This window comes from Protopterus annectens, chromosome 13.part0, assembly GCF_019279795.1.
Source record: "Protopterus annectens isolate FY-2018-M chromosome 13.part0, PAN1.0, whole genome shotgun sequence".
In the NCBI taxonomy this organism is placed as follows: domain Eukaryota; kingdom Metazoa; phylum Chordata; order Ceratodontiformes; family Protopteridae; genus Protopterus; species Protopterus annectens.
In genome coordinates this window covers 523,538,987-523,552,532 of record NC_056747.1, presented here as the reverse complement: position 1 = coordinate 523,552,532, position 13,546 = coordinate 523,538,987, and the positions used below count along the sequence as shown (strand labels likewise).

Genomic DNA, 13,546 nt, shown 5'->3' with positions numbered 1-13,546 from the left:
AGGACATCAGGAAGTTGGACCAACTCTTCCTTTCCTATGCTGAGGGCAGACAGAGCCTTCCGGTCTCAAAGGTAACATTATCTAGGTGGTTGTCTCACATTATTTCATTCATTTACCAGCTGAGAAACAAAAAAATTATCTACCAAACCTAAAGGCCACTCTACTAGGGCATTGGCTACCTTGGTAGCCTTCCAATCTAGGTTGCCCATGGAATCCATCTGTGCAGCTGCTACGTGGGCTAACCCACATACCTTCATTTCTCATTACAAATTAGACATTGCTTCCAGAAACAGGGCTGATTTTGGTTCCGCTGTTATGAAGAGTCTGTTCCATTGAGCCACCCAGGATAGTAGGTGCTGTCCCAACCAGCAAGAATGAAGGCGAGATAGACAACTTAACATAAAGAAGTTATGTACCTACCATAATGTTCCATGTTAGTTGTCTTCTTCTCACCTTCTTTCATGCATCCCACCCTCCATCCCCCTATCCTAGTGGATTGAGAGGAGCTCCCTTATTCAGATTTCATTGGCTGAACCTTCTCTGGTTGTCCCCTCTGCTTAGATAGCTTCATAGTTAGGTCCAAGGGGCTACTAGGGCAGAATTCTTCCTTAGTTATGTCTGGAATATCTTTTTCAAACGAGATCTGGGTAGCTAGCGCCATGCATCATGGGATATGGGGTAGCCTCAAGCCAGTAAACAGCTCTTGAGCTTTTGAAGATGGCCGAGTCAGAGCCGAGGATCGGCTCCGAACCCAACCAGCAAGAAAGAAGGCGAGAAGAAGACAACTAACATGGAACGTTACGGTAGGTACAGAACTTCTTTTTTCTTTCCTTGTGTATTTGCATATTACTCATAATGTGTTTACTGTTCTTGTTAATTCTAGTATTGAATGGAGTCTTGACTTGCATATAAAATAATTCATGCCTGTCTAATTTGTGTGTGCTTTAGCAATTGTGTACTGTTGTTCTGGTCTGAGTTTCAGATCCTGACACTAGTATTTATTTGTAGCATGTGAAAATGACAACTTACAACATACATCAGCTGCTAATCTCTTCTGTAAGTTTCTCATTCTTCTAATTCTTCTAAACTATTAGAATCAGTAGCAAACATCTAATTTTAATCCTAATCATTCCCATAAGTATATACAGTAAAATCCAAGCAAATTATGTATCGGAGACAGCATATTATAAAACATCATTATAACTTTTGTTTCTGATTCTTCGGTTCTAAATAAACGTTTTTAAAAACAAATGTTATTTTGGGCAGAGTTCAAACATATACACTTAAAAAGAAGTTCAAATGTCTTCTCATCACCGCAGCAGCAATTCAGGCACTTCCTTCTTTTACAAACATTTCTGATGAACTTTTAAGTCTTCTGGGACCTGGATTTTTATAAAAGTAGCTCAAGAAGTAAGCGGGAAGTAAAGCCAGCAGGAGATGAGCCGTTTCACACAATGAAATCTTTCTTTTGTTCTTGACCTTTTTTTAAGTCATAAAATTACCTGTGAAAGGAATGAACATAGGAACAAAGAAAGCAGAGTCATCAGCACTTTAACACTTCTGATTAACATGTGACTTAGGTTTGACATTCATTTATCCTAGCACTGCACATACTGAGTAAAATTAAAACAAATAAAATTATTATTTTATATAAGCTTAAAGTTGTCAGTTCTATTAATTATAATTTAATGTCATTTTCATACAGGAAATATTTAATATTTAGAAAAGCATTTATATGTTCAGTGTAGATGAAATATAAAGTCTTTCACTATAAATATAGTAAAACTAATTATATTCTCTGTTGTGTAAAATGATTTAGTTTAAAACATAAATGCATACTCAAATATGGTTTGAAGCTTAATGTTCTAAATAAAGCCTTTACTTAGAGGGTAAATCAATTGTTTCATAAGTAAAGGTTCTGCAGTCTGAAAGTAAATTTGACTTCATTTTAAGCGTTTTAACTTTAGAAGCAGTTTTCTATGAATTCGGCTCACTCTGTCTCTTGAGGGATGCAGCATTTCAGTCCATTTCTTCAGTGTTGTTAAGGATTTTATTTTTATTAACAAATGTAGATGCCTCACCCAGTGTGTTAAATACTTTAATTCCTTCAAAATAAATATTTTGATCTTTGCAGGAAACACCAAAACAGCTTTAATATTGTTCTTTTTAAGCTCTATAATCAGAGGCAAGCAGGATTATCTTCTTCTCATTACTTTACTGGAATAGTCATTGTCAAATCTGATTGCGTGCTCACCTGGGCTGTACCATGCTCTTTTTAATACTTGGTCTTTTTCCATGCTAGACATAAACTTAACTATTACTGAATGAGGTAGTAAGTTTTCCTTCTTGGAGGGTGTTCCCAAGTATCTATAATGTGCCCTTTATACATCCTGCATGCTAGATATTAGTGACTGGATATCTTTTTTAACTGAAGAATCCTGAGTACCATTTTTGAGTTGCTCATGTTGAAGTCTCTTCTCTCTCTTTACCAAGCAGATTCAATTCTAACAGGAAAATTACAGCTTTTGAAGAACTACGTGTTGTACATCTTTTCTCTTACTATTAATGAAAAGCTGTCAGGTATCTCCAAATTGTAATTTTTTTAAATTAGATTGTCTGCCTATGATGTTTTCTGTCAGAGAGATTTCACCATTTGCTGCTCTCAGCCCTCTTGGCCATGCCCCTCACAAATATAATTCTGCATGGTTGTTTTTAATCTTATTAAGGACCTGCATAGTACAACCTACTCTCTTCTTATTTATTGATCTTCCTCCCTGTTTTCATCATCATCCCTTTCCACTTTGATTTAACCTTCTATTTGTATTAATTATATGAACATTAACTGAGTAGTTCTAAGGTAACCCCCTCAAATCAGGTAGTCCTAAACTACATTGTCATTTGAGGAGAAACTTTGTATCCTACTGAACTCTTGCCCTTTTTCTCTCCCAAATAAATTCCTTAAACTCTGTATTATCATCCACAGCTTCTACTTTGGTTGAAAAAATACACATTTCCGTGTATGTAAAGTGAAGGGACTAATATATATTTTTTCATTTATTGTGTTGTACCGTCTACCTTTATAATAAATAGAGTCAGATTTCTCAATTGCCATGACAGACTACTTTTTTATTCTGTACACCTAAATACTTCACAGTATAATGCCTCATAAATATGGATATTGCTGAATCAGTTTATACGGGGGTGTATAATTTACCACTATAGCTTTTGTTTTATCTTCATTAATTTTGTATCTTGAAAAGAAATGCAGCTATCTCAAAATGATCCTCAACACTGAAATTTAGTTTTCAAGTACAAAGTAATATCCTCTTGAAATAAAGGTAACTTTCATTGATGACCAGAACACTTATATCCTTGAGTGTGCGAGTCCCTTATTTTCCTTGTCAGTGGCTCTAAATGTAAAGCAAATAACCAAGGGAAAAGAGGATAACCCTGCCTTGTTACTCTGTTCAAACACAGCTTGTTAGAGAGGAACCTTCCCTCTTTAATTCTTACCTCCAACCCTCATATACCATTCTAATTAACCCTATTTCTCTATCAGAGAATGCAAATGCTACCATTGCCCTACTCTTAAAATCCTAAGTGACTCTCTTGAATGCTTTCTCTGCATCAAAACTCGACAGCAATAGTGGTGTTTTCTTACATTCTCCTTCCCTTTGGATAATCATTTTACTATTAATGTAGAACAAAAACACCAAAAATCAGGTGAAAAACAGGCTTTTTAGCATACAATGATTTAATGCACTGTTCGCCAAAGGCGACTTCATCAGAAATACAACTCATTACTACAAAGAAAAATTGTAACATCAAGGATATGTTGGAGAGGTGATATGCTTCTCATTGTTCAGGAGTAAACAATAGTAGTATGCATAAGTGTATGGGATGTAAAGTATGTAGGTACATCCACACTGGTTCTTATATTTTTTTGCAACACCTTGATTTCAACATCACCATTCCAGGTAGATTAGTTTGTGGTAGTGAAGGTATTGTCTGTCTGGCTATTTGTAGTGGATGTTCTATGTGGGAATGTCCATTAGAAGTTTGAGGACACATATTCTTCAACATTTGTATGCTATAAGAACAAAAAATGTCAACAACGCTTTATACAAACATTCCACTACATGCATCATTTGGAAAAAGTTCACCTTCTCGGTTCTTGAGTCAGTGAACAAGGACATTAGGGGAGGTTTATAGGAATAAAGTGTAACAGAAAGAAGCAGTATGGCAGCTGAGATTGGCTTCTTACGTACATCCTGGGCTGAATGACATAGTCAATATAAAATGTTTTTTTAAAAAATAGAAAAGTTAACATTAAAAAAGTTTTTACTTAGATGTATTTTTTTTACTGCAAATAGTCTATGGGATTAAGTTAATTGATGGTTTACTTCAATTGAATAATTGTTTTATGAGTTGAATAGCTTGTTATACAATTAATTGTTCACTTGTTGACAGTATTTTAAGTGTGCTTTTGTAGTAATGAGTTGTATTTCTGATGAAGTTGCCTTTGACGAATAGCGAAGTAAATCATTTTACACTAAAAGACCTTGTTTTCTCCTGATTTTTGGTGTTTTTGATCTACGTTTTTATTTGGTATACACTGCTGCTGTTCCTGCTGCATTTTGTTTTTCTATTTTATTGTTAATGTTGTAAAATGTTTGCCTCCCCTTCACACAACCATGATGATCTATATCTATCAATTTTGGCAACACCTTTGCCATTCTGTTAGCATAGGACATAACTTTTATATTCTTGGTTTCAAATGTAAATGGGTCTGTATGAAGCTGGGTCTGAAGGGTCTTTACATTTACCTTTACTGATTCATTCAGGCCAATAAAATCAAACCCACTAGCTGCAGACATGCCATAATTCGTCCTTTTTCTTAGCTTATTAATACAGTATAAGTGGACTGTTTGGCCACACTCTAGAATGCCTTCCATCCATCCAGCCACTGCCCCTTTTTCCCATTTTTACACATGGGATCAGGGTGTCACATCATCAATGATATCTAGAGCCAATGTTCACGTCAGCACTCTAGAAGTGTAGAGTTTAAAAACAAGCCTGATGTCCATAACATTAGCCCGACTGCAAAATATTCCGAGTAACATCCAAAGAGAAGGATACAAAGGTCACATAGACAAACAACTTTGTAAAAACTATAATGAAGAGCCAGCAAAGCTAAAGTCTTCACTGTGTAATACCTTCAACCTCCTGTGGTGGTGACCCTGGACACCCATGGGATATATGCAGATAACTAATGAGGTTTTGTTTTTATGGCCTGAATGCAGCAGTAAAGATTTAAGAAAATGAAAGTAAAAAGTCATGGGAATTCAGAAGCCATGTAGCTGAAACAGTGGTATGCACTTAAGCCTTTTACATGTATCCCATGATCCTGGACTGCAAACTGAGAGGACTCTCATGTCTCATGGTAACTGCCTCCAGAGGTGCATTACTAAGTCATATAAATGGGCTGTACCCCTAGCCAAGTAATTCTGTTTGTCATCTAATGCTGTCTTTGTAGGGTGCAGTTTTCAGAGGTTGTCTTGGCTTGGAGATCCATCAGAAGGACCATCAAGTTCTAATCATGGTTAAAGATAGCTATTTCTTAGAGCTCTTAGATTCTTCCCCAGAAAGAGCTTCACTCACTAGATCAAGCCATCTTCACTGGGTTATTGAGACAGGCCCATACTACTACTTCAAGGGGGCATTATGTCTGTCCCTCCTTCAGAATGACACAAATGGTTCTACTCCACATTTTATTAGTTCACAAGGGGCAAAAGGATTCTGTCCCTCCATCCAGACCTCACCAACATTAATAAGCATATATGTTGTATTAGTTTCCCAAGGTGTGGATAGCTGTGTCATTGTTTTACTGAATCATGGTACTTGGATGTATTTCTGTATAGCGGTTTCTGGGATTTTGCACAATGTGTTCCTTTGGTTTATTCTGGGTCAATACTGCCATTGGGTCTATTTTCCGTATCCAGTAGTTTTACCAAGACACTATCCATTATGGTGGTAGAAATCTTGCAGTAGAAGGAACTTCTGTTTTCTCCTGCCTCCAATCTCTGGGATATTCCTAAACTAGAAGGAGTCTTCTCTGGTTATTTATTTGATGATTCGCTTCATTAGAGCAGAACTGGATACAGTCCAGTGATGGTCATTCCAATCCCATGAAGAGGTTGAGGAAATCATGGCATTGACATCCTGGGTGAGAATTTAAAATGGGATCTAAGTCCATGTCCTGTTGCTCTTTTTGGTTTGATAATAGCTATTTTATTCATGATGGTCTTTACTGTTCTGAGGGTACAGGTGTTACAGTCTGTGAAATGTTACTGGCTATGGCAGAGTCTTGTGGTGTCAGTCCCCTGTCATCTGGGCTTGGACTAGTGGGGTTTTCCTGCCACACACAGTATAAGTCTTCCTTTTTCTGCAGAACATAACAATGTATGCTTTCCTAGTACTGGTGGTGGTATGGAGGGTAATCTGGTCTCCTCCTGAGTTCAAGGGAAGTAGTTTTCCCTCTAGAAAGGCTTTCATATAATCCATTTGAAGATGAGTAATCCTTCTAACCACAATTGCCTTGAAAAATAGACTGATTTCTGGTTGTTTTCTGATTTCACTCTAACTTTGAATAGATTGTGAAGTACCTGAACAGGTAAGAGGCATGCAGTCTCCCACCTATCAGAGTGGAGAGCTAGTTGGGTAATAGGCAAGGACATGTCAGTTGTGGCTGTTCACATCCTGAGTCAAGTTATCCTGACAGACTGAGACACTCCTCCAGTCCTTACGTACAAGTGGATTTTTTGGATTCCTGTCTGGTTAGACACCCCAGAGTTCAATCTGTTTACCACTCAGGAGAATGTGATTTTCCCTTCTTCTCTTGCATGTATCTGGAGCAAGCAGGAGCATGCAGTGCATGTGTTTTCCTCTTGTGACAGAGGAGAAGCTTGTACATCATCCCACTGTTCCCTTTTGATGTCCCATCACTTTGCAGAATTTAGTGAAAAAAGAATAAAGCCCATCTTTATCTTGTATTTGAGTTTTGTGATCAAGCGGTTTGCTTGCTTATGATGTGAGCTTGCTGGATCATTAGCTTTGAAGTTAATCTCTATTTTTTTCCCCTTTTTGTTGATTTGAAAGATCTGCCTAATGGCTCCCCTTCTTGTACCCAGTTAACCCATTCTTTCCTCCATCAGAGCTAAAGGCCTCCAGCCCATTCCATCTATGGTGGAGGTGAGAGTCTCGTGTTTGGAAGTAGGACAGCCTGCTTCCCCTGCAGACTGTCTTGTCCTAACCTCCATAGCAGTCTGCATACTCCATAGTTGCTGCTGGTAAGAGGTGTATGAATAATCTCCCAGTTAAATGGCTGACTGCTGTGTAGCATGGACATGCCAGGCTCCTTGCTGTAGGTGATATATGTTCACTCCTACAGGTATCAACAATTCAGTGAGCTGAACTGCCTCTCCTTTCCCACAGGATGAGTGAGGTGGTGTCAGCCTGTCATTTTCACCATCCCCTAGTCTCTCCAGCACCTTTGCCTCTACTCAAACACAGGTCCTCTGAGATAAAGTCAGGGCTTTAGCACTCTGTGCCATGGGGCCATGTTGAATTTCTTCTCTTGAAAAACAGATACATGCTTACTATGGGGGCTGATATATGAAGGAAAACCCTGTAGATTTGTGAAACCCTCTTGCCATGCCTTTTTTATTGGATGGCCCCTTCCACCCAGCATTGGGTATTGGTGTTTCCCATAGATTGTACAGGTTTATACTTCCTTATTACTTATTCACAATGTAGGTGTCAAACAATTTTTCTCATTGCTTGATTTGCAAGAAACCTGCTTTCTCAATGATTTTTTTACTGTCTTTTGCAACAGGTAAGAATTCCTCCCTGTATCACCTGCTGCCTGGACCTTTTTGTTTGCAGAAGAGGTCATAAGATCAATGTATTTATTACTGGGTTATCATTTTAGTCAGTATGGTACACCTTACCGTAATGGGCTATTAGTTCACTTTTCTCCGTACTTTCCCCTTTAGGCCAAAAGAACTGGAGACAGCATGTAGAATCTGCCCATTCTAAACCCCTGAATTTTTGCTGAACTGTCATTTATTGGTTGGTAATATGAGTCGTACAGGCTGTTGACAACTTGGCCAGATTACAGGTTTAAGTCCAGTGCTAATATACAGGCAGTAGAAACATACTGAAACAGCCAATCATGAAGATCTTTGCTTATGAGTAGTAGTTGAGTGACTGTACTGTTTGAAAATATCTGTAGGATTCTTTAAACAAAGACTCAGAAGATTCAAGTAGTGTAATCATGCATAGCATTTTTTTAGCAAAGTTAGAAAAGGCTTTTGTCCTGTCAGCTCTCAAACTTTAGCAAAAATTATGTCAGGTAACTCTTTATTTTCTACTAGGGAAGGGTTCGAGAGCTTGAAGAAAAGTGCCGCAGCCAGAGTGAACAGTTTTGCCTTCTGTCACAGGAGTTGGAACGTTTTCGGGTGCAGGCAGGAAGGATTGACTTTCTAAGTTCATCTTTGGCTTCTGGGGCTTCTGGGTCAATGGCAGTATTAAATTCCTCTCATGTTGATCTTCAGAACAAAAAAGAACCATCAGAGAAAGGTAAAGGTTGGTTTTGTGTACATTAGATGAACGTTTGTAGAAGTGTCCTTCTTTCATTTATGTTTAATATGAAATTAGAGTAGTAGTATTGGAGATGTTGAGAACTTTTGTAGGACATTAGTTCTAACACAGAGAAACAAAACACTAATGGCATCCAGTGAATTATACTAAGGTGCCAGTCTGTTGTACAGAATTTGTTTATTATTATTGCTGTTATTATTATTATTCACAGATAGATGAAAAGGATCACTGGGCTCCTTTTTCATTCATAGTCTTTAAAAAGTGAAGTACAATTTAAACTGACAAAACAAACATAATATAGGTATACACAAATATTATGAAATACAGAGAGAGAGCAGTGTAGCTGAACATCTTGCAGATGTTTCATGGACTGGGAAAAACATTGAATAAATATACTGTTTGTAAGTATTAAGAGTCATTTTTGTCAGGTGCATGGTTTCTCTTCTTGACTATTTTTACAAGTGTTTTAAACCAAGCTGTGTGTTGTGTCATTTATATCACTGCTTTGCTTTCACCATGTACTTGATATTGTTTCATTGAGAATTACAAGATTTAGCATTGGAATGTTGTAGGGCCTACTCTCACAGTGTCATTTTTTTTTCATTCGTTGGTGCTAGTCTGTCTCCATTTTATTTCCTGTTTCTGCCTCTCTCTCCTTGTTTGCAGCACTGTCACTTAGTTCTGTGGTGTGTTCCAGTGCTGCTGGAGGTGTTTTCAGTTAATGTTAAACAGTATTAGAAGAGCATCATAATACGTCTGTAAAATAATCTTCCTGCGTGCCTTTTATCTGCCATTTCATTTCCCTTTAACTTCTGAATTATCCACTATTGATCCTCCTTTTAAAGACATTGCCTATCTTACAGAACTTAACCTGTCTTTGAGGAATGTTCAGTCAGTGACTGCGCATTCAGTGACCTGCTCCTGGACACTTTCAACTTTGGTTTTAGTCTTCTTAGGTTCCTATCCTTTTTTCTGTCCTGTAGTATTGACAAAACTTAACCTGGCACTGAGATATAGATGGATAACCAACCCAGATGACTTGCATTAGAATGTCTGCTTGGGTGCTGCAAGAGCAGGATTTGGGGGTTAGGAGTGAGCAGCCAATGCTAGCTCACCTATCCTGAAGAGAGGGAGTGCTGATTTTAGGTGGCCAGTCACCACCATGCAAGTAAAGGCATGCATTACACCAAAAAGCCTAAGACCAAGAACATGGGCTTTACAATCCCAAGCTAGTGGTAACCTTTAGTAATTTTGTGTGTGTGTGTGTGTGTGTGTGTGTGTGTGTGTGTGTATGAATGGGAGAGAGAGAGAGAGAGCGCACAGGGCTGGGAGTCTGATAACCCATGGTAATGCAGGTGTTTATGCCAGCCTCCTGATGTAGGGTTTGTGGTTCGCAGTCATGGAGTCAGAAAAAAACACACACAAAAAAGTAATAGCACCTTGTCCTATCTGATTTTCTCCAGCCACATGTACCCAGCATTCATTTAGTCATTCTTCTATATAACTCTGATTCCTTCACCTTTTCAAAGTTTTGCTGATGATTTCTCAAGGAAGGTAAAACATATGTACAAGGTTGCTGAGTTGAGCTTTGATAAGAAATGCATTAAAACGACTGAGTTATTTAGTCATTAGTTTGGAAAATTTATGTCCATACAACAATTGTGTGCATTGCAGGAAGTCTGTAATTTGTATACATTTTCTTCTTGCAAGAGGTACAAGTCTTGAATTTGATTATTTTGTTATTTTTAGTTTAGTTTAGTTTCTTGATAAGAAATCTTTGTTGAATCAGTACCCATTATGCTACTTTTAGATCTTCTGTTGTAGCTGGTCATGTCAGTTTTCAGTTTTTTTCATTTATGTCATGCTGACCAAACAGCATTGTTTACTTTGTCTTAAGCCTGATCTTCACACCAGAATTGTATCATATGCAAGTATTTTAGCACCCCTTCCTTATATGCCTGGCATATGATCTTCAAAGAACAAGACAGGGAATGGCTTATTAAATGAGACTTTTGAAAAGTCTCATTTAATAAGCCATTCACTATATTGTTCTTCATGTAAGAAAAATGCATAGTATAGAGGTCAGTGTCTTTTAATCTCTGTTTGTGCATAGCTAGATGAAGGTCCTAGCTAAATGTGGGGTTTCTACACTGATGTAATGTCTTCCCTCTTCTGTAGAATTGACTACGTTAGAGATTTGAGCACCTACTCTGCTCTCATTTTTGTAGATAAAACCATCAGCATCCATCACAACAGAGTGTCGAACCCAAGACTGAGATGTGAGCTTTCTGGAACCTGTTGATTCATTTGCCTTCCTGCCTATGCCATATCTGTTTTCTCTGTCTCTCACCACTCCCCCTTTATATCTTGCATATTTCCGCTCTTGTGCCGTATGAGTTGCTAATATGATTTTTTTGTTAGAAGTATATTGAATAGTCAGAGCTACTTTATTTTTTTATTTTTCAAAGAAAGTGGAGTGGTCAGGTACTTACACCTTCTTGTGAGTTTTCTAGAGCACTGCAAAATCCTCTGAATATGATGATGTCATCTGTGGACAGGAAGTACTTTTAGAAGATTCCTGTTTTGTGGTGGCTGTGCATGTTGAAATACAGCAACAGAGGCTTTTAGTTTTGATTCCGAGTATATACAGTAAATGTCACTGTTAAATTGGAGACTGAAGACAATAAATTGGGTTCTCTAGGGTCTGCAGTATTTCAATAATATTGGAAAGATTTAGACTTGCGCATGTGTGAGCCCAAATATCGCATACTGTGGATTCATCTGAAAGCGAAACTGGAAGTTATCATGAAGACCATGTGGATTACGCAAGTTGGGGAGTTTTATAACTTAAATTTTTTTTTCTAAACTAGAGTCATATAAATATATGCTACTGGCAAGGAAGCTTTCTCTGTGTATTTATTTTTAGTGCGTGGTTTGTACAAGTTGGTGAGTTTTGTAATTAACTCATTCGCTACATTGGGGCTCCTGAAGTTTGCACTGTAATGTCCAGTGACTGAGTCCTGAGATTATTTTGACAAAATCAACTTGTGTACTTGCATTTCAAACAAACATTCATATTTCAGAAGCCTTAAGGGTTAGTAAAAAAATGTAAATGACAAACTGTTTAGCACAAACAAATCTTTACAGTGGTGGTACTCATTAGATTCTAAACCTTAAATTGGATTTTATGTCATAATAAACACAGTAAATATTTATTTTGTAACCATATGTAAACAACTTAAAATATCATAGTGACCACTAAAAGCCATACATATACCATTAGCATTTTGATTGTCCAACTTTGAGCTTTCATACGAGGCTATGTAGTTCTTTCTGGATTACTTGTTTTTTTTTCTGTTTAATACCTTAAACCTCCTGTAGTAGAGGTCTGTGGGATATATGCAAATGACCCCTTAAGGACATACCAGTGTTTCAGCTACATGGCTTCTAAATACCCATGGCGTTTTACTTTTTAAGTCTTTATGGGTACATTCAGGCCAGTAAACCCAAACCCCACTATAACAGCTAGTGGGGGGTTGGTTTTATTGGCCTGAATGTGCCCATAAAAAACTTAAAAAGTCAGAGGCATTCGGAAGCCATGTAGCTGAAACATTGTTATCTCCTTGAGGAGTCCTTTGCATATGTGTTACACAGTGAAGACTCTAGCTTAGCTGAGTTTTTCTTGCAATTTTTACTGAATGATTTGTCTGTGTAATATTTTTACCCATTGATTGGATGTTACTTGTTTTCTGAAATATTTAGAAAATATAAAAATTACGACAGTATAATTCCAACTGTTGCAAATGCCAAGTCAGGTACATTGCACTCAATGATGGATCTGATAAGTGCCATGTAAAGTGGTACTATAACTTCCTTAGACCTGGAGACTAAACCTTTATACGTTGGGTACATAGCACAGTTTTCTTACTATCTTGGTTACGTGTTGCTCGAAGGCCAAATTACTGTCTATGTATATTCCTAGATCCCTAACAACTTGTCAAATCTTAGGAGTGTTTTATCGATGGAATAATTAACTTGGGTGGACATTTTCTCAAAGGTCACTATAATGTGTTTTTTGGCACTGAGTTTTAATCTGTGGCGTTGGCACTAGTTATTTGTCTGTGTTAGATCTTCTTGCAGGATGTTAGCATTGTGGCGGAAACTGTGATAATAGGTCCTGTTGCTCATCTCTCTCTAACATAGATGACAAGCAGGCGGGGTATTTCATTTCGATTCCTTAATACATAGAAACATATCGGGATGGATAGCACCATCATAAAATGTAAACAAACTGGTTAACAGACAAAACTTACATACATACATGCTTACATCTCAACAGCTTGCTACAAAATGGCAGTCAGACTTGGCACGTGCGCAGTATTTTTACACCTGTGCAAGCCCTTGGTTCATAGGTAGGTACTAGGCTATCGGCCCTGGGGCCTATACAATCCCAGCCAAAAAGGTACCCTGACTTTTGCCACCCAGGAAAATTATTTTCCTGTGCCACTGTTGAGCAGAGTCACAGAGGTGATCCCCGGGGTGAATTTCCCATCCAGTCATCAAGATTCTTCTTGAAGAGTGTTAATGAGGAGCTTTGTTTGATATAAATAGGTAGTTTATTCCAGAGTATGGGAAGTCTCTGGGACAGGAAGCGATCCCTCCGGCATGTTTTGTTTATTGTGGTGACAAGGTTTAGGTCCCTAGAGCGTGTAGCTCGGAGGGATTGGGATTTCTTTAAGTGGAGCATGTCCAACAGCTCTGGGTTTGACATAGCTTTGTATGTTAGGCAGAGATTACCTCTGAGTAGGTGATATATGACAGAATAAAGCTGGAGTTTTTTGGAACGGTCTGCATAGGGCATCTGTTTGAGGCCGGTAATCCTCTT

General features: G+C 37.9%; 1 protein-coding gene across 1 annotated transcript in view; it reads left to right on the top strand.

Annotated features, from left to right (window-relative positions):
* Positions 1 to 13,546, top strand: part of LOC122787927 (peripheral-type benzodiazepine receptor-associated protein 1-like) — a 1,795,954-nt gene that overhangs the window by 595,442 nt on the left and 1,186,966 nt on the right. Inside the window, exon 11 of the mRNA XM_044054852.1 lies at positions 8,436 to 8,640. Coding sequence (XP_043910787.1) covers positions 8,436 to 8,640 — 205 coding nt within the window. The remainder of the gene's footprint in view (positions 1 to 8,435; positions 8,641 to 13,546) is intronic.